This window comes from Durio zibethinus, chromosome 12, assembly GCF_047325235.1.
Source record: "Durio zibethinus cultivar Kanyao isolate XHJ-2024 chromosome 12, ASM4732523v1, whole genome shotgun sequence".
Taxonomy (NCBI): Eukaryota; Viridiplantae; Streptophyta; class Magnoliopsida; order Malvales; family Malvaceae; genus Durio; species Durio zibethinus.
This window is the reverse complement of record NC_143173.1, coordinates 8,189,246-8,210,194: the sequence shown is the minus strand read 5'-3', so window position 1 is coordinate 8,210,194 and position 20,949 is coordinate 8,189,246. Positions and strand designations below refer to the sequence as shown.

The window sequence follows — 20,949 nt, the reverse complement described above, 5'->3', positions numbered from 1 at the left end:
TTTTATATTATAAATCCTAAACCTAATAATAAGTTTCTATTTGTCTAGATCTTATAAGTGTGTTTTTTTATTTGAGATAGAATTAAAGGTTTTTTTTTGTTTTTTTCAAAAATTAAGGTCAAGTTAGAAACACATTTATGATTTTCTATTTTGCCTTGATTATATATATTAAATTTTATTTTTGATTAATTAATTAATTAAATTTATATATATATATGTATTTTATTAATAAAAAATTATTTGATATATTAATTTAATAAAAATATAATATTTATACGTAATTAAGATGTGATCCATCCATTATGTTGATTTGACTCGTTTTAACTTTTGTTTAACCCTTGTTAGTGTCTTGATGTCTTACCTCCTATTTTTTCTTTTTTTTTTTTATTTTAGATAAATTTTATGAAAAAAAGATATAAACGTCCATGTGGAACCTCAATTTGCTTTTTTTTTTTTTTGCCTTGTGTCTTTTAGTTAAATAAATTTTGAAAATCAAAGGAATTGATAAATAAGAATGGTAAGACAATTCGTCTCTTGATAGGTTCCCACTCAATTGGGATGTTTATGTAATACCCAAATGAGATTCTTTTTCTTTTTTCCTTTTTTTGTATTTTTGTCAATTTTATTAAAGTAATTTTATGAAAAAAATCTAATGAAGATATCGATGTGGCATCCAATTTAGTAATTTTACAACAAATACTATCAATTGATAAATATACAAAAATGTTTGATATCTTACCGATTTTCAAATCATCTCAATTTGATAAGAAATGAATTTTTAAATTGAGATTAAGGTGAGATGGATCAAGTTCTTTAAAGAAAATTAAGTTTGAGTCAGAAAATCGTATTTAGAGTACTTTACCCTTCTTATTTTGAGTATATATATTTTAATTTTATACATATATATGTATTCTATTGATAAAGTTATTTTTTTTATCTTAATTTAAGAAATTAAAATTTTAAACTCAATATGTGATGTTAATATAGAACTCTCTTTGAGTCTTTTTTTTTCTTTTTTTTTTTATTTTCATTTTGCATTTTTTTGATTTATTTTTTATTAGATAAATTTTATAAAAAATGTTAATTAAAATATTCACATGTCATTTTTTTATCTTTGGTTTTTAATTAAATAAATTTTATAAAAAAAATATGGTAAATAGGGATTACAAAACAAAGAAAAAATTTTATATTATTTTTATATTTTTCTAGTAAATATAAAAATTATTAAAACTAACTGATCCAATATAAATTCTAAGAAACTATCTCTATAGTTTTCACCCTAAATTGGGAACCAATGCTAAAGACGTGGGAAACAATCAGCCCTCAAAATATTTTAAAAAATACAACCACATTCCAAGTCGTATGCTTCTTATATATAACACCAACTCCGACACAAGACGAGCAACTTATCCATATTCCTCCAACAACATTGGGAGAGAGAGACTGATTCCTCCGGCATCTTCCCTATAATGACAAACCAAGAAAACTCGGTGGCTGTGGTGATTGTGCCATTTCCAGCACAAGGCCATCTCAACCAGCTGCTTCACCTCTCTCGGACCTTCCTCTCGTATGGCATCCCGGTCCATTATGTTGGTACGTCCACACACAACCGCCAGGCAAAGGTCCGAGTCAACAGTTGGGACCCGACGGCTGTTGCCAATTTCCATGTCCATGACTGCCAAGTTCCTCCTTTTCTTTCCCCTGCTCCAAACCCCAATGCAGCAATCAAGTTCCCTTCTCATCTGCAGCCATGTTTTGATGCCACCTGGCATCTTCGTGAGCCTGTCACTGAACTGTTACACATGCTTTCTTCACAAGCAAGAAAGGTCATTGTAATTCATGACTCTATGATGGGGTCTGTGGTTCAAGAAATTGGTTCAATCCCTAATGCAGAGTCCTATGCCTTCCACAGTGTTTCTGCTTTTTCTGTCTTCTTTTTTTTATGGGAATCAATGGGGAAACCACAAGTTAATGCAGAAATGCCTGACGATGAAGGTGACGTTCCTTCTCTTGAAGGATGCTTCACCAATGATTTCTTGGAGTTCATCGCGTTTCAATACCAACATCTCAGCGTCAATGCTGGGAGTATATACAACACAAGCAAAGTGATTGAAGGTGCATACTTTGAGTTGCTTGGAGAAACAATAAGACAAAGCAACATTGGGCTTTAGGGCCATTTAGTCCGGTAAGAATAGCTGAGAAAAATAGCTCGGCTACGCGGCACTGCTGCTTGGAATGGCTTGACAAACAGGATATGAACTCTATTCTTTACATATCTTTCGGGACAACAACCGCCGTGGATGACGAGCAAATCAAGGAGCTGGCGATTGGTTTGAGGAAAAGCAATCAAAAGTTCATTTGGGTATTAAAAGATGCAGACAAAGGAGATGTTTTCAACGGCGAAGTTAGAACACCTGAGCTTCCTAAAGGGTACGAAGATTCAGTGAAAGATATTGGTTTGGTGGTGAGAGATTGGGCACCTCAGCTGGAGATGTTAGCCCACCCAGGAACAGGTGGCTTTGTGAGCAACTGTGGCTGGAATTCTTGCATGGAAAGCATTACCATGGGAGTACCAATAGGGGCCTGGCCTATGCAGTCTGACCAACCAAGAAATGCAGTGCTAATCACAAAATTGCTCAAAGTTGGCAATGCTGTTAAGGACTGGGCACACCGGGTTGACAGTTACAGCATCAATAGTTGAAGATGCTGTAAAACGTTTGATGGCTTTCAAGGAAGGAGATGATTTAAGGAAGAGGGCAGCTGAACTAGGTGGTGCCGTGCGGCAGTAGGTGGGTGAAGGTGAGGTTTCTCGGAAGGAGTGGGACTCCTTCATTACTCATATCACTATCTAGGTTTATCCTTGTAATTACTAAAGTACAATATCAAATTTCTTTCAACTAAGTATTTCAATTTCAATCTATATTTGAAATAAAATGCAGTGACTTTCCTTTTCGGTCTTTAAATCTGTGAAAAAAATTTGTGGAAACGAAAAAAGGGAAAAGAAAATTGTTATGCCCAATTCCACCGTATTCATCATACATAAAATATGTATTTTTTATCCATCAAATATGTATAATTTTGAAATTGAATATAATTTGTTCATACCATTATTCTTGAAAGATGATATTTAACATGTATGGAGTTCAAGTCTTATTGTATATGTGTTTGATTGTTCAGTCATGTTATAATTTGTTAATTGATTATTCAAAAATTGTAATTTGATTATGTAATAATTGTTTATTTAATTGATTATATAAATATAATAGTTAAATGTAACTTTAAAAAAAAATATATAAAAAATTTGAATTTCAATACGTGTAATTTCTTTCCTTTTTTTAAGTTACAATCTTTTTTGTATATATATATATATATAAATTAGTATGTTTTAAATTATATTCAAAAATTGAAATTTTATAACATCTATAACATTTTACATTTGACTAACTTGTCATAAATTTTTTTAAAAAAAGCAAAAAAAATGACTTGTTTTCACTTTACAATAATTTTATATACATTACAATTGGATGGCTTATAAAATGCAGATGATTGAACACATTCTTTATTTGCAATAATAGATATACATATAAAATTTATATTAAATAAAAATAAATTACATATCTTTCTTAAAAGAACAAAAGCATATATATTATGAAATGATAAATTAAATAATAAAAAAGTATAAGCATATTTTCACTTTGTAATTTTTTTCAAATTACTATAAAAAATATAAAAAATATTAAGAGATGTGTGAAAAAATTTTAAAAAAAATATTAATTTCATAAGAATAAACTTGCAATAGTAATAGAATACACCTTGAAAAAAGAAAGATAAAAACCGAAAAAATAAATTGTAATAGCAATAGAATTTCACAAAACAATAAATTTAAAAAATAAAAAAAAATGATACAATACATTACATTTATAATTTTTAATTTGTAGAATAACTCTTAGATGAAATTTATGATTAAATTGATTAATTTTCAAATTAATATTTAAAAAAATTAAAATGATATAATAAGTGATAAAAATTAAATAAATTTCTTACCTATATTTTAAATATAAAATTTATAGTTAGGGCTAAGATGGATATAAGTCTTATTATTTAGAAATTTGATATGTAAAGACTATTTGAATTTTTAATATTTTACGTAAATTTTTGTAAAAATAATTTTTGTTTGATACAAATTAAGATAAAAGAATATAGTGAGTCTTTGAAATATTCAGATAAATTAATCTTTATAGTTTTAAAACATGATAAACTATTTTCATGATTAAATTATTTATAAAATAAGGTTATCTAGTAAAAAACTAAAATTATTCGAATAAAATCCATATTTCAAAATTTTAATTTAAAAATATATTTTAGATTAATTTGATTTGCAATTATAATTTGAACAATTTTATTCAAAATTATTCAATTTGTAATTAAAAGAAGCTATACTCTTTAAAAAAAAGGCTAACTGCTCAAATAAGGATCTAACATGTATTTGTTTCCTCCATTAAAGATCTCAGCCTTAATTTGGTTCAACGTAGGATATAACCTTTCAAATTTGCTCAAATAAAGGTTATGTTATAGCTGTGGCTTACATGCGCAAAAACAAAAAAAAAAACATGAATCACTATTTTGTTTACTAATAAACAGTAAAAACATGGTTTAACTAAAAGTAAAAATAGCCATTGAAAAAAAAAACACCCAAATCGACTATGAAAAAGGGATTTAGGGTTTCGCAAACAAAAATTCCTCAAATCAATCTTGAGTCTTTAAAACAAGATTAAGGAGATTAAAGAAGAAATCATGATTCCTCAAAGCAATCATGATTCTTCAAAGCAAGATTAAGGAGAAATCAACTAGAATCATGATTCACGCTTAGGTATCCATCAATTTTAGGGGTTTGCTGATAATTTTTGTGGTGCAAAGAATGAGTCTAGTTTCATTAAAGCTTTAGAGCATAAAATCAGGATTCATGTAAAGATTGCATGGGGTATATGGTTTGAATCCTTTCCAAACCAAAAATTCAACCTTTCATCTCTCCTCCACCAATTTCAAGTGCCACAATAAAGTTCCCTATTCATCCCCGACCATCATTTGAAGCCTTTTTGAACCTCGCTTGCCCATTGGTGCACTTCTATAGCAACATTTTCAATCAGCTAAAATTAGAATAACCATTATCCATGATAGCGTAATTTAGGCTTCCATAGTCTAGGATACTGGTTCTATACCTATTGCTGACGTTTGTACTTTCCAAAGTATATTTGTTCTACAAAACTAGCTCCCATCCCTTTCAGCTCTGAGTTCATAAATTTTGTGACTAATTACCAATGTTAAGTCAGGAATTTTCAAGCTCGAGAACTTTGTAAAACTTATGGTACTTACATTGACCTTCTAGCAAAACTACAGACCAATAAAAGATAGAAAAACAATGGGCAATTGGGCCACTTAACCTTTTAAGAATCCATGATCAAAGCAACCCAAATAGACATCACAAATGCTTCCAGTAGCTAGACAAGCAAGCACCAAAATCTTTTATTTATAGATAAGAGATTTTAATTTAAAAATAAGAAAACAAGTTTGAAATTTGAATCTTAAACATTTTTTATATTATCTTTTAAAAATGATTTCATAAACCAATGAATTATTCTTCATTTATGTTATAAATTTCTTAGAGTGCTAACGACTATTTTTATTAATTTGATATACCATAAATTTCATATCTTGATTTAGGTAAACAATTGGTAAAAAGTGTCAACTATTGGCTGGATTTCGAAAAATGATTGTCCATAATGAAATGAAATTGCATATTCATTATGAAACATGACATAAAGTTCTACCAGAAGTAAAGACTAAACTTTAAACTTTATTGATGTATTAATATAATTAATTAAATTAAGATATTAATTATTTTAGAGTTGATAGATTGATTGTAACTTTTCTTTTTGTATTGTCACAATCAAGATTTTTACTTGAAATACCTACTCATTTGTGTTGAAGTTATTGGGAAAGAAATAGAAAGGCTAAATGCTCAATTAAGAATTTTAACGTTTGTAAATTTTCTCAATTAAAAACATCATCTTTAATTTGGTTTAATTTAAAACTAAGCATTTTCGATTTGGATCAAAATAAAACTCTATCATAACCATGTAGTTCACGTGCCATCAAGTTCAATATCCTGTAAATTTTGTTGTTAAAATCCTCTTTTATCCAAAAACACCTAATTATTTAAAATTTTAAAAAAATTAGAAATGTACCCAAAATTTTATGTTTTTTTATTGGTTAATAACATCGATACTTACCAAATTTGTTGCTTGTGGATAAAAATAAAAAATAAAAATCTCTCTTTAGGCCATCAATGCTTCTTCATCCTATTCTTTTTTCTTGCCTTATTTCTTTATGCTTTATTTTTTTATGGTATAGTTGTGGGGACATAAACAAAGCCATTAATTGAATCGAATCTAATTTTTCAGTTCAGTTAAACTTTAATTTCTTGAACCTTAATAGCAAAACTAGAAATTTAGTGCTTGATTTCAACAATGAAATAAGGAATTGAGGAAGCTTTGAGTCAAAAGAAAAGTTTGGCTTAATGGTACAAGTCTTCTTTTAAAGAGCAAACCAAGATAAAGAGATAGGGCTAAGTTTGGATTAGAACGATTATTGCTGAAGCCAGATAAGAGTGTAAAATTAAACTTTCTTTCATCATTCGAGTAGCCCATTTTCTTAATTTCATATCAATTTGATCTAGATCTAGATTGCATATTTGTTAAATAGTAAATATTGATCAATCTCATCTCTTATTCCCTTAAATATTTATTTTTTATTCAAAATTTTTGATAATTATGTCTAAGTGGATGAATCTAAGGTGAGTTTTGTGATTTCTTGTTGATGGATAGGAGTAGATTTTTCGTGCTATGATTATGACGACTTTGGCTTTGGGTAAATCTGATTTTTATGATCTTTGTGTGTAATTTGTCATGCTAGTAAAAGATGAATATGATAAAAGAGTTATATATATATATATATATATATATATATATATAGAATTTAGAGATTTCAAGGTTTTTCAAAATCTCATGCTTTCTAAAAAATTGAGCATTTAGGCTTTTTTTTTTTTTTTAAGTTTGATTCTTTAATAAGATTGATTACATAATAAAATTTTATTTTTGGATTTAAATTTTTTTTTTTTAGTTTTTTGATGAATTTTAGGGTGTTTGAATATTGAGAAAGTGTGAGAAAATGATGGATTGGTGGAAGTCTCTTAAGTATTAATCTTTATTTTGTTCCATATTAATTAGTTGAAATTTTAAAATTTTGCTAATACCTGTGTTGCTTTTTTATGAAAGCTTCAAAATTTGAAAAATGTTGCCTTATTTAGCTTAGTTTTTAGAAAAACAAAAATGGCAGATTTTTCATTTTAAAAAATTTTAAATTTTTGCATTTTTTATGTTAAAAATAATTTTTTTTAATGTTTAATCTTTGTTTTTAGAATAAATAATTTCACTTTTATATTAAAAATACAATTTTATCCCTATTTTCCCTTCAACCAAAGACATATAATTTGTTTCATTTTATTTTTCTTGCTATAATACACATTTATGATGGAATCTTATTTTCAATCAAACCAAAAACATTTAATCTTATTGAATCAAATTAAAGATGATATCTTTAATTAAGAAAATTCAAAAACGTTAAATCCTTAATTGAGCATTTAACCAAATGAAAAAACTATAAGCATAATTTGAATAAAAAGTATTTTGATCAAAATAGTAATGTAGATGCGACAATGGAAAAGCTATCCCATTGTGTAATCAAGTGGCAATATGAATACTTAGTTAGATTTTGATTCTCAAGGAAAGAAAATGTACTAATTTAGAATTTTTAACATTATTTTTTTTAATACTAAAAGTGTTTTATGTTTTTAGTTACTAATATTTGAATTTTTGCTCTATACACAACGCAATTGCTTTACATGACAAGAAAAAAAAAGGATTGGGGTTGTTAGTAGAAAGCAACAAAAATATAGTCATACAAACAGATCAAAAAGTTTTATAAGAAAACAAAAAGAAAAAGTAAGTTAAGCTTGAAAAATGTTACATTTTTGTGTTTTTAAGAGTTTTTGTGCCTTCAAAGGGTGAAATTATAAATTTTTTGCTATATTTCTATTTTAACAGTTTAAATAGCTCTAATACATGATATTAAACTTGTCCGAATTGTTAAATTTGATTGCCACACTTGATATATGTGAAAATATTATGGTTTATGTTTTTAGCACTTTTTGTACCGTTAAAGAGCAAAAATGAATATTTGCTTCTATATTTCTATTTTAACAACTTAGATAGCTTGAGTACATGATATTAAACTTATTCGAGTGGTTGAACATAGTTGCCACGCTTGGTATATGTGAAAATATTATGATTTATATGTTTTAGGGACTTTTTATGCTATAAATGACTTTTTGTGCCTTAAAATAGCAAAAATATAAATTTACTGTTATATTTCTATTTTAACAACTTAGATAGCTTGAATGCATATTATTAAATTTGTCTGAATGGTTAAACTTGGCTATCATGCTTGGTATATGTGAAAATATTATGGTTTATGTATTTTTGGGATTTTTTGTACCATAAAAGGGCAAAAATATAAATTTGCTATTATATTTCTATTTTAGCAACGTAGATAGCTTGAATATATGATATTAAATTATTCGAATGGTCAAACTAGGCTACTATACTTGATATGTGTGAAAATATTACAGCTTATGTGTTTTTAGGACTTTTTATGTCGTAAAAGGGTAAAAATATAAATTTGCTGCTATATTTCTATTTTAATAGCTTAGATAGCTTGAATACATGGTATTAAACTTGTTTGAATGATTGAACTTAGCTGTTACACTTGATATATGTGAAAATATTATAGTTTATATGGTTTTAAGACTTTTTCTACTGTAAAATGGTAAAAATGTTAATTTACTGCTATATAATAGCATAGATAGCTCGAATAAATGATATTAAACTTGTTTGAATGATTGAATTTGGCTACCATGCTTGGTATGTGTGAAAATATTATGATTTATGTGTTTTTAGAACTTTTTATGTTGTAAAAGGGTAAAAATGTAAATTTGCTACTACATTTCTGTTTTAATAGCTTAGCTCGAATATATGATATTAAATTTATCCAAATAGTTGAACTTGGCTACCACGTTTAGTATGCATGAAAATGGTATGTGTGAAAATATTATGGTTTATATGTTTTTAGGACTTTTTATGTCGTAAAAGGTAAAAATGTAAATTTGCTGCTATATTTCTGTTTTACAATTTAAATAGCTCGAATATATGATATTAAATTTGTTCGAATGGTTAAACTTAATTGCCACGCTTGATGTGTGTGACAATATTACAGTTTATATGTTTTTAGAACCTTTTGTTATTGTTTGTATGTGTTTTTATGTAAGAAATTGAGTGTAGTGAAAAAATTATGTGTGGAACTTTTTAAAATAACTCACACAAAAAAAGATGGATTTTACTTGAATGTCAAAATGCGAGAAATTGTGGTAATTTCTTAAATTCATTTTATGCAAACAATAAATTTACTTTTTCAAATATCTTAAGATTAATTATTAAACTTAATAGTTTTATTTGATTAATTTACAAGAAAAAGTGAAACAAAAAATGGCTGTTAAGAATGAAGCATCATCCGATTATTCTATTAACATTCAAGACCTTGAAAGTCGGATATACACAAAAGTTGTTGAAAAAGAAAGACATAGACAAGTTCAAAGCTTTGGATTGTGTCTAACACTATCTAGCTACTATGGATGTAGTTTTCAATAATTTACATTCTTAGCAAGTTAGTCTTCACAAAATTTCTCCATATTGAGAGATGGATTGCAAACTATGTAACTATATGTTGAACAAATAAAAGCACAAAGAAAAGTAAAGCATGTTAGACTAGAAGATAAGCATACTAGAATGGATCATGATCATGCAAGATATTAGCAATTACATGAATGATTCAACACACTAATGAATTTTGCGTAACAATAATTTCTATGAACTAATCCTGATGGTCCACCAACCACCAACTCAGGTATTAAATTTAGTAACTATTTATATATTTTAATCCAAAATTTATTATTAAATGTAAAACTTATTTTACTTTATTCAGTAAGCTCTTGAACACGCTAGTGATCAAGTGAAAAAAATCCTTTATCAAATAACTGTGCTCCAATTGCTAACAGTCATTAATTTCATTTTTTTAAAATTTTTATTTAATTTTATAATTGGAAAATTTTTAATTTTAATTGTATTTAACTTTTTAATGTACTAAAACAAATTATGTCTAAATATTTAGATGTTTATAATATTTAGGTTATGAATTTTAATTAAGTTTTATTTGTTTCATTTTTTTATATAATTATAATAATAAATATTGAAAAAAAATTTAAATATAGTAAATTTTAGAATTTAACAACATTTTAAATAATAAAACACCACTAAATTATAGAAAATAGTTGCATTTATAGTAAAAAAAGCTGCTAAATGAAAGATTTCTAGTCCTTTGGAAACCCTCTAAGCATTTGTGAAACCCTGCTAAAGCATAAAAAATGTCACTAAATTTGATAGTATTTGTTTCGAAAATGCTACTAATAAATTAAAAGCATTTAAATGTTGCAAAATTTAGTGACGTTTGACTCCAAAACACACATTTGTCTCTAAGACGCTACTAAGTTGGTAGTATTTGTGTCAAAAACGTCATTAAAATTTTTGATACAAGTATAATGATGTTTATAAACGTCGCAAAAAATGCAAATAAACATCGCTGAAAAGCCTATTTTACTATAGCTACATTATTATATCCCAAAATTTTTCATTAAACTTAAGTGTATTTTAATGTGCAATGTGTTTTAAAAACAAGTTAAAACTATGTAAATTAAAAAGGTGTTCCGCACGTTGTTATGTGTAGACTTAACAATTTGTGTATTCATATTATATAAAATCATGAAAATTCATGTATTCATATTGTGTTTTATACAAAAATTATCTATCATAATTTGTGTCTACAAAAAGAACACGAAATAAATTTTTATTTATGTTAAATCCATATATGTTTTTGTTAAAATTTTAACATGTGTCCTTTTCATTTTTTTGATATTGTTTTTACATCTTGTTAGTAATATCTTGTTTTGAATTGTTTGATTTAGCTGTAGGTAATTTTTTTTATTTTACCATATTTATTCATCGTCTCTTTTTTTTTTTTTGCTACAATTTTTTTAAATAATTTTACTATGACTATTGTATGTATATTCTATAACATTAACTAACCTTCTTTGCTTTAATAAAAATTTCACTTGTCTATTTTTAAGATTCAAATTCGATATCTTTAAATTAAATGATTTTATGACTTTTAGATTATTAGTTTCAAAATATTTTGGTTGCTTCAAATAGGAAAATTCAAAATTTTTAATATTTTTCTATTCAACATTAAAATTAATATATATATATTTAATTAAGTTTGATATCAAGTGACACACCAAGTTAATTGAAGAATTCATTTAAAAATCAAATTAAAGTTACAATCTATAATAAAATAAAATTAAAAGTATTTTAAAATCATTTAAAAATATTTTTATAAGGTAATATTTTAAAAAATAAGCATACATTTTAAAGAATAAAAAAATTAATTAAATTTTATTTACTTATATTTTGGTGACAAAAAACAGTTTTTTAATTAATTTTTTATTTTAAAAAAACTGACTGGGCCACTTGGGTGGGATGTAAAAGCGGATGATGGACTCCAGAGTCCAGTGATCTTTGCACATCCGCCGAATACAACTATAAAAGGGCAAGGCCGAAACAAAAGAACGGAGTTTTGATTGTTGGAGAGGAAGAAGAGAAAGACAAATGCGGAGGGGGACTCAAATCTTACGCAAAAGCCGCAAAGTTGTGGAGGATCTCAACTTGCTTAAAATCTTGCAATCTGAAATATCCCACGAACTCACCTCCAATTATTTCCAGGTTCTTTTATTTTTCTTTTTCCTTGGTTTTTTCATTATTCCTCAAAAAACAAAAACCATAAATCTTAATGTTTAAATTTGATGGCTGATTCATTTATTAATGGATTTGGGACTTGTTTGGTCGATGAACTCGCTGGGAATGCAATGCGTAATTATGGGTTTGATTATTGGATAGGCGTTTAGTCCTCACACAAAAGCTCTGTTTCTTTGTTCATTGATTTTTAGGCTGTGGAGTTTATGGCCGAAATGGGTTTACTATAAAGTTCAAGATTATTTACTGTGATTTCATTGTTAATTTTGCTACTCGCAAAGCTTTTTGCTTACCAAAGCAAAAAGGACAAGGTGCATTTGGATTAGAATGGCAATTGGAGTATCCATGTCATGTTTATTTCTTGTCAAACACATGTAAAATATGGAAATTGTTGTGTCACAATTCATGCTATACGCCAAACACGAAACACATTTTTTTTTGTCAAATTCATATACAGTTTTTGCTAAAATTTTTGAACCATGTCTCTTTAAGTTTTTTCTTTTTTTGTATTATTTTTATATCATATCATCGTATCATATTTAAAGTTGTTGGGTCTAATTTGGATAAAGAAAACATATGCTAATATTTTTGAAGAAATAAAAAATAGTAGTTATTTGGAACACAGAAAACATGTTACCTTTATGTAGAATAATTTGGTAGAATTAATATATTACATTATAGCTATATTCTTTTTAACCAATTGTGATTTTGCTTTCTAGCATTTTCTTTTGCCTTTTAACAATTTTTTAGGAAGTAAATCCCAAATACCAAATAAATGCCTTGCAAAACCAACAAGCCAGTAGAGCATTCAGTTTTAATACTTGGAAAAACAGTGCCTTTTTACCCTAAATGCTGTAAACACAAATGATTTTGCGGAATCTGGTATTACCTCTTATCTTTTAGTTATCAGTCTAGACATTATATGGAAGTGAAAAAAGAGAAATGAACACAACGATATTGTTCAGGTTTCTCACATAGCAGTGGGGTTAGATCATGTTGTTTTGATGATAGTTTATAGTTTATCTTGACGTTTAAACATCTTAAAACTTATGCCCAGCAGTTCTAGCATTATTAATTTGGTCAAAATGGGCATGTTCTATATTGATTCAGGATAAAGAAAGCGGTTCTCTAGGAGATTTTACACTGGAGTGGAATTCATCGCTGTCACAGGATGTTGTTTTGCAGAGAAAAAGTGAGTCCGGTGAAGAGATTGCTGTTTCAGCTTTGTCGGGCCAGGAGACATATGGTGAGGGTCAATTTCCAAGGGAAGTTTTAATGAAGGTTTGTGTAAGAAAGCCCGGCTTGAACTCCATGTTGCAGTTTGATTGCGGAGTTTCTGAGAAAGGTGTTCATGGATCTCACTTCAACATCCATAGTGCTTATTATCTTCAATCGTCAACCGTTCCTGGTTCTTCAGTCTACAGAGGTCCTTCCTTCAGGTGAATATTTTTTGCTGTCAGTATTCTACTTATCATATTCTACATGTTGTAAAGAATGCTACTTATCATTCAATAATGATTGCTTTTCTATATTCCTTTAGGGTTACTATTGTGAACAGCCCCTGAACTATAATAAAATGCTCAATGTGATACTTGAACTTTAAAAATCTCTAATTTGATACATTAACTATAAATCTATTAACTAAAATGGTATTGACCTCTAACGTGGTTAGCTCCAAATGATGACATATGGCAGACACACAGCCTTTCAAGTATCACATTAGTTAATAGATTCATAGTTCATGTACTACATTAGAGATTTTTAAAGTTCAGGTATTATATTGAACATTTCACTATAGTTCAGGGGCCATTCGTGACATTATCGCTATTCTTTTGTTTCATAAATGTTAGTTCATTTTAAATTTATATCATTTCTTGGTTTAATCATTATAAAGGGGAGTGGATAAGCTAATGTGGTCTTTAGGTCATTCCAGCAATTATACTTCCGCCTTCCCCCCATTTTTGTTGACTTTATTACTTGGGATGTTATGCTGGTTAGAGTATGTGATTGAGAAGGGGACTCTAATAACTAAATCCAACTAATTTTGTGATTAAGACTAGTTAGAAGTTTGGGATTAAATTAACAATAGAAGTCAAAATTGTTAGCTTTCTTTAATTTTCTTTGGGTACATTATGGTATACATGATCATTAGAAAATAATTATCCATCTTACTTTCTCTTCAATTTTATGTCTGCACTCTGCAGCTCTTTGGACCCTCAATTACAAGATGCACTCAAGGAATATCTTGTAGCCAGGGGAATTGGAGAAAACCTGACCAACTTCCTCCTCCTCACCCTACATAAGAAAGAACAAGGTCAATATTTGGACTGGTTAAGGAAACTTGAATCATTTGCTGCAACAGACAAGTGAGATAGATTATTGCAGGCAGCAGGTTGAAGTTATACATTGCTTCCACATTTTTGCATCACTGATGCTGTCTTATGTTGTAGTGGAAAAGGTATGTTGATCAAGTTCAAGTGCCAGTGCCGTTTAGGCCCTCGTTGGGGTTTTGGCACAGCACAAGTCACTTCCCACCAAACTGGCTCTTAGTAATTAATTTTCTTACTTGGCTGGAATGGTACTTTGGAGTAGTATAACTTATATTATGTAGTTATCATGGAGCATTTTTACCTTTTTCTGGAATTTTCATGTTTTTAATGACATTAATAGCCGTGAATTAGAGAAAATAAACATATATTCCGAGGCATGTTTAACAGCTGGATATTCATAGCCATCCTGGTTTCAACAGTAGCATTTACGTGGTCTTAGGATTTAGGTAGCAGCATTATGGCAGGCAGTTGTGTCTAACGTCCAATAACATCGATACAGTCAAGCTTTTAGATACCACTCTGGACAGAGCGGCACTTTATATCAGTATCAGTGTAATTTAAGGTCTTAACCGATGCATTGGCTTTTTATATTTTGCAAACTTAGAATTGATGGGACATAATTCTTAATATTGCTTTGGCAATGAATTATTGATTTACAAATACTGGTGGAATGTGAATGTACAAGGAAATGAAGCCGCCCTGAAAAACGTTCAAAGACAGATTTCTCTTGTATACAATCATTGCTTAAGGCTCCCACTGCATCGAAAGGGGCCTTTTTCTGACATCAAATACGTGCATCCGGAATCCGCATATCTTGAACGGAAATGTAACAAGTGCTCCATGCATAAAAAGCCAAAAAGCATAATGGATGAAGCTAACGAATAGGAAGGTTTCCCAAATAAATAAGAATAGAGCATCTGATACAAGGGAAAATATTCCTGTGTTGGCGATTAAAGTAACATTGCAGGATAAATTAGAAAATCTCTCCCTCTCACACATTCTCTACTAGATGTTTTTTACCAAGAATCTACCGTTTAACTTCACTATGCTCTTCATGGAAGCACGATATTCGCAGGTCAGCTAAAAAGAAAATTGGTAAATATGATGAATCACTTATCTGAACCGACGCTTTGCTTCTCCATAAGCAACAACACCAAGGACGGTCATCATATAACCAGCGATGCCAACAACCGTGACAGGATTTCTGAACATAAGTATTGAGATAGCAACAGCCACAGCACCTTTTGCATTGCCTAATACCTGATCATAATATCATCCCAAAGGAAGATGAGAAAAATGCAAGAACCGGGTGAAACAACAATGTTCCATATTCTTTCAGGAGAAATACGAAAGGAAAAATTTCCAATCGATTACAAGCTTTTAGTTGAGGTTTCAGCCATGTAGATATTATACGAAGGAGTGATTGAGTAAGGATATAGAAGGATGACAGGGAATGAAGTGCGTTTCTCCTACCTGGGATTCTTTTCCAAGCCACTTGAGGATATAAAGGGTTAAGTTTATGTTATACCCTTTAGTCCAACCCCATCAGACACTAACATTAGTGAAGGCATTATTTTAGGTCCTTGGTCGTTAATATATCCGATAAAGGACAACCAGTTCCTATGCAATAAAATGCTTTCTTGAAAACAAAGTATGCAGTTTCTTGGCTAGGTACCTGATTAACGCATTGGTTAACAAGACTACAAGATGATACAAATGAACAAGCTTGTATAACCTAAAGACTGACAACATTTCAGGAGAGTAGAAATGATTGTAAAAAAAGTCATTTTTGTAAAGTGACCTAAGCCAATCATCGGGGATAGGTTTATTGTACTCAAGTCTACAAATTATAGCTATACTAGTGCTTCTACTTTGTGAAACTGATAGAAAGCAGTTAATAACATCAACTTAATGAGAATTTTATGATGAGCATATCAATTTAATGAGAATCCCTTGACGAATTGACTTGGGGCATTGCTTAGTGCTGAAGGTCAATATGTATACCATAATCCATGGAAGTAGACATTAAAAATAAACTAGAGGAAGGCAGAAGAGATTGAACCTGGAGTGTTAAAGCACTTGTATGTTTAGTCACCAAGAAGTTCGACAAGTTAGCTGCATATGCCATTGTTGAATTAACTAGAAGAAGCAGCCACATGTACCTATGCTGTCTTCCAAGTGATAAGATGACTTCTAACACATTGGGCTCCATTATGAGTGCCGCTGGCACTAAAACTAGAACTGCAATTGGGGACATATAGAGTAGCAAATTCATCGAGTTCAACTTTTCCCTGTAAGAATGAAACAACATCACAAGAAGTTCTGTTAAGAGGGAAAGACAAAATAGAAATGCTTATAGGAAAAAAGAAAAAGACCGTAGCAAGTGGTTGGGGAGGAGAGGAAGAAGAAGAAATATTAGATATTCATGACTCACTTTGAAATTATAGTAAAAGCTACCGGCACTAATGCATGAATAATTAGTTTGGGAATAAATTTTTTCATATTAAAAAATGAAGGTAATAAAAAAAAGTATATTAGTATCAATCGTTACCAATAAAAATTGAAATATTAAGAAATATTCAAGGTCCAAATATTTGCTCTAATTAATTGCTTGAGCTGGAATGCCAACGTTAAGAGCACGTTAATTGTGAGGTTTCTTTTAGGTGTTGACAATGACATGCAAACAAATTAATTGTGGAAAGTTATTGTTTTTCTTATTCCGCAAAGTACCAATAAAGCAAATGTGATAATCAACAACCAATGACACTTATAAATGAACAAATTGTGGAAAGTTTTTGTTATTCCACTAAATACCAATAAAGCAAATGTGGTAACAACCAATGAGAATGACATTTAGAAAAAAACTAATTGTGGAAAGTTTTTCGTTTCATCTTTATTGTTGACAATGTCCTCCTTGCCAAAAATCTGGCTACCGTCCTTGCTGTCCTTTGCTTAAGAAAGCAAAAGAGGAAAAGAAATATCTAAATCCAATTCGTCAGGTTTTTCAGCCACTTATTGACCCATACCACAGGCTTTAAAAAGTTTTCCTCCACTTAATCCTTTTTCAGCCCCAAAATTTCGTTTCTATAAGGGACAAATGGAAGAAATGCACCCCTCATAGTGGCTGGAGGTAGAATTCAACTAATACATAATATCACAGTTCATTCTTTTTAGTGGATTGCAATGTTAGACAATGACAATAAAATAAACTTAATAGCAGCATTTGTCTACATGAGTGGCACTAACAGGAACTATAAGGCAACTTAACTTTGGTTTCAAACCCAAGTGACCACTTCCCCTTATCCACCTTCTGGTGAACCCCCCATAATCAGGGAAAGGATGAAAAAAACTAAATGCATTGACTTCTGTGATAGAAACTATACACCAACACAAAGAAATGTGCCAATTGCAGATGATTAACTAATAGAAATAAAAGTGTTATACCCTTCCGAAGAAAGCAGGATACCCTGAAGAACAGACTTGAAGGCCCTTGCAGCAGTTGCACTTATGCACATAATGAACCCAAACCAGTGAAAACCTGGTTCACCCTGCCACCAATAATCAAATTCAAAGGTAAAGTCTCATTAAACCAAATGAGTTTCTAAGGAAAAAAGAGGCAAAGGTCCGTTAGAACGGCAGAAAGTTACTTAGAATTCTTTGTCTCTTCCGTAGTTAATAAATCATGAATGGAATGATAGAGTTTTTGAAAAGTTTCTTTTCCACCCTTTATGAAAAATGAATTGATGACATGGTGCAAACAGCCAATTGAACTTGATTCCTAAACTTGACCAAAAACATGAAGATGGCATTATGGAATGAAGTAATGGTTAGGGTGTGTGCAGCCTGCATAGGCTATGGCTATGCTAGCAAGGCAGAGAAATGTATGACTATGAGCACTAAACCTGCCTTCACGTTCTTTTGGGGGGGGTCGGAGAGAGGGAGATGGTTGTACTTAAAACAGCTAAAAAAAGTTCAACAACAGGTTCTACCAGATCAATGGTCAATTATACATCAAAGAAGGCATTACTGATAAACAGATTTGAGACCTCAAACCAGTTTGCTTATTTTTTGCTTCTCTCCATTTGTTTCCTCGGCTAGAAAGTCTTGGACTCTGAAGCCAGTTTGCTTGTATGAGCTATGAATTTCATGCTATACTCTGGATAAGGCTAATCACAATGCAGTCAGTGTCTCTCATAAACATGCTTTGGTCCTGATTACAGTACAAAGTAATTTACATCTTCACTGCACACCTATTGCAGAAAATCACCATGCATATTGAATTACCCTCTAAATTGCTCAGTGCAGGTCAAAATTAGCTCTTAAAGGTCTTGGCATAACTAAATAAGGCCGCAAATCTATAGTTTATCATCATAAGGGACGTAAAACACCATCCTAAAAAATAAACAAATTAAATAAGTGCAATGACTGAGTTCTGAGATAACAGCCAACATATAACTTATACGTAGCCAAACCCACCTCTATTTTTAGTCAAGTTTGCTCAGATTTCTATAGTTTCAAGATATCCCAGTCTTCTAGCTGCAGCTGGATGCATAATATTGCGTAAGATTTACTACGACTGACAGAACAAGGACAGTCCTGAAATACGTAGACCCGGAAGACACCAACACATGTAAATGCTACAAATCTTTGCTGTTTCTGTTGTTTCAACTTCTGAAACAAAGTACTCATCTAAGCACAATTTGGACTAATTAATAGAAACAAAGAGGTGGGGGATTTTTCCTATAAATTGACTGAAGCATTCCCCTTGTTAATCTCCTACTATTACATTATATCTACACCACTGAAAAATCTGCTTATGATTAAATGATACTCGGAGATCAAGGCATATATTTACAACTAATTACCATTGACAAATAACATCAATAAAATTTCAGATCTATGGTCTTGTCATCACATAACATTACACACAAACAAAATTATAGAATGAACCTCAAAGCAAGGATAAAAATAAGAAGAAAAATAAACATACCCCACTAGCAATGACAACCCCAGTTACAACAGGAACAAGAGCAGCATAAGTAACCCAGGCTTCTCTCTTGAAAGTCATCAAGTAAGCAAACAAGGCAGTGAAAAATGGTGTGGTAGCACCAACAGCCTGGTTAAAAGACACAGGGAGGTACCTTAAAGAAATGTTACCTCCAACAACTGAAACACAAAAGACAACACTTAGAGTTGTAATTTTTAAAAGCTGAGGCCTGGATTTAATTGGTTGAAGAGGGACGAGTTTCATGAACACAATGGAGATGTAACTGAGGAAAGCACAAGCTGACATGTGACACATCGTTAAAAAGATTGGGAATTTGAAACCATAATTCGAAAGTAAGTACTTGTTTAGGAGAAGAACTCCAATGTTTGAGGAGTACCATAGGATTACAAGTAAAGCTATGAAAAGGGTTTGTTTTCTGGATGATGAAGAGGATGATGGCTGTTGGGTTGATGACATTTTTCGAATTTTGAAGGTTGGTAGGGAAAATGGTTGGATCTGTCGTCGATGAAGTTGATGAAGAAGATGAAAGACAAGAAGAAGAAGCTGTCATTTGAACTTCAATGGAAATTTGGTTTTTGCATTTTCTTCGAATTTTGTTTTTGTTTCTTTATTATTATTATTATTATTTATTTTTATCAACCTAGTCTTTGTTATATATATCTTGTTAATATTTATCTTAATTTAAAATTAGATTTATAAAAATGGAAGATTTTCATTTTTTTTTTCAATATAGTGTCAAAATGAACCAAATATATTTTTCCACTAAATTAAATGCTCACATTGTTGCTCTTTCTTTTTCCTGTTTTTTTTCTTCTCTATTTTAAGACATATTTGTTTGATACGATCAACCATGGTGGTTGTTCATCTTTCAAAATCTTAACGATTGATAGTAGCACCCTCGAACAAGATATTCATGTTAATAAATTTTTTAGTAGTACATTTTGATGAATAATTTTCCTATTTCTCTTACTTCTTTGTGATTCATGAATAAAAAACTAGCTAATGAACATTGATTAATTATTAAAAAAAAAAAAATTTGATTTCCATGTAATAAAAATTAGTGAGTATTGGTTAACGTACCCTTTAAATTTTGCATATTGCCATCGTTTACTTTTATACATAAATTTGTTTAAATATTTTTATAATAAAATATATTATTGAAATTAAAATATATTTAATTTAAAATTTAATTCATATAATTAAAATTAAAATATCTATTTTAAAAAATATCATTTAAGATTTAAATTTAAACATTTATAACTTTTTTTTTTTACTTTTGAATTCTAAATTTTTTTTACAAAAAGTTGGAATATACTAATGTGAGAATAAAAGATATTCAAATAATTAAATTGATGTAAAAATAAAATAAAAAGTTCAATATCTTTTTCATTAAAAAAGCCACCGAAAAAGGAAAATTCATTAAAAATTAAAGATTAAAAATACTTACCAACAACTTAAATAATTATTTCTTAAAAAATGGTTAAGACCGCTTTCTGATTATGCCTCTTTGGACGACTCCATCTAATAACATGATTAACGTTAAAAATTTGGAAAAATGTCAAGAAAAGAACAAGAT

At 29.6% G+C, this 20,949-nt stretch overlaps 2 protein-coding genes and 1 pseudogene across 2 annotated transcripts; 2 read left to right on the top strand and 1 right to left on the bottom strand.

Moving 5' to 3' along the window:
• The first annotated feature begins 1,311 nt into the window (after positions 1 to 1,311).
• LOC111297497 (zeatin O-glucosyltransferase-like) lies at positions 1,312 to 2,852 on the top strand (annotated as a pseudogene).
• Positions 2,853 to 11,824: 8,972 nt separating this feature from the next.
• On the top strand, positions 11,825 to 14,769 carry LOC111297221 (Mitochondrial glycoprotein family protein). The gene is made up of 3 exons (XM_022891871.2): positions 11,825 to 12,005; positions 13,146 to 13,474; positions 14,240 to 14,769. The coding sequence occupies exons 1-3, from the start codon at positions 11,892 to 11,894 to the stop codon at positions 14,403 to 14,405; spliced, it is 609 nt and encodes a 202-aa protein (XP_022747606.2). The 5' UTR covers positions 11,825 to 11,891; the 3' UTR covers positions 14,406 to 14,769.
• A 465-nt stretch (positions 14,770 to 15,234) lies between these two features.
• LOC111297219 (UDP-URONIC ACID TRANSPORTER 1-like) lies at positions 15,235 to 19,984 on the bottom strand. Its single transcript, XM_022891870.2, has 4 exons — positions 19,356 to 19,984; positions 17,810 to 17,913; positions 16,428 to 16,656; positions 15,235 to 15,625 (listed from the first exon to the last, which is right to left on the bottom strand). The coding sequence occupies exons 1-4, from the start codon at positions 19,827 to 19,829 to the stop codon at positions 15,479 to 15,481; spliced, it is 954 nt and encodes a 317-aa protein (XP_022747605.2). The 5' UTR covers positions 19,830 to 19,984; the 3' UTR covers positions 15,235 to 15,478.
• Between the last annotated feature and the right edge of the window lie 965 nt (positions 19,985 to 20,949).

Coding starts and splice junctions, on each gene's coding strand:
- LOC111297221 (XM_022891871.2), top strand. CDS start 11,892: ATGCGGAGGGGGACTCAAATCTTACGCAAAAGCCGCAAAGTTGTGGAG. Junction 12,006..13,145: donor TCACCTCCAATTATTTCCAG/GTTCTTTTATTT, acceptor ATATTGATTCAG/GATAAAGAAAGCGGTTCTCT. Junction 13,475..14,239: donor TACAGAGGTCCTTCCTTCAG/GTGAATATTTTT, acceptor TGCACTCTGCAG/CTCTTTGGACCCTCAATTAC.
- LOC111297219 (XM_022891870.2), bottom strand. CDS start 19,829: ATGTCATCAACCCAACAGCCATCATCCTCTTCATCATCCAGAAAACAA. Junction 16,657..17,809: donor ATCCTGCTTTCTTCGGAAGG/GTATAACACTTT, acceptor TCATTCTTACAG/GGAAAAGTTGAACTCGATGA. Junction 15,626..16,427: donor CAAGTGCTTTAACACTCCAG/GTTCAATCTCTT, acceptor TATTATGATCAG/GTATTAGGCAATGCAAAAGG.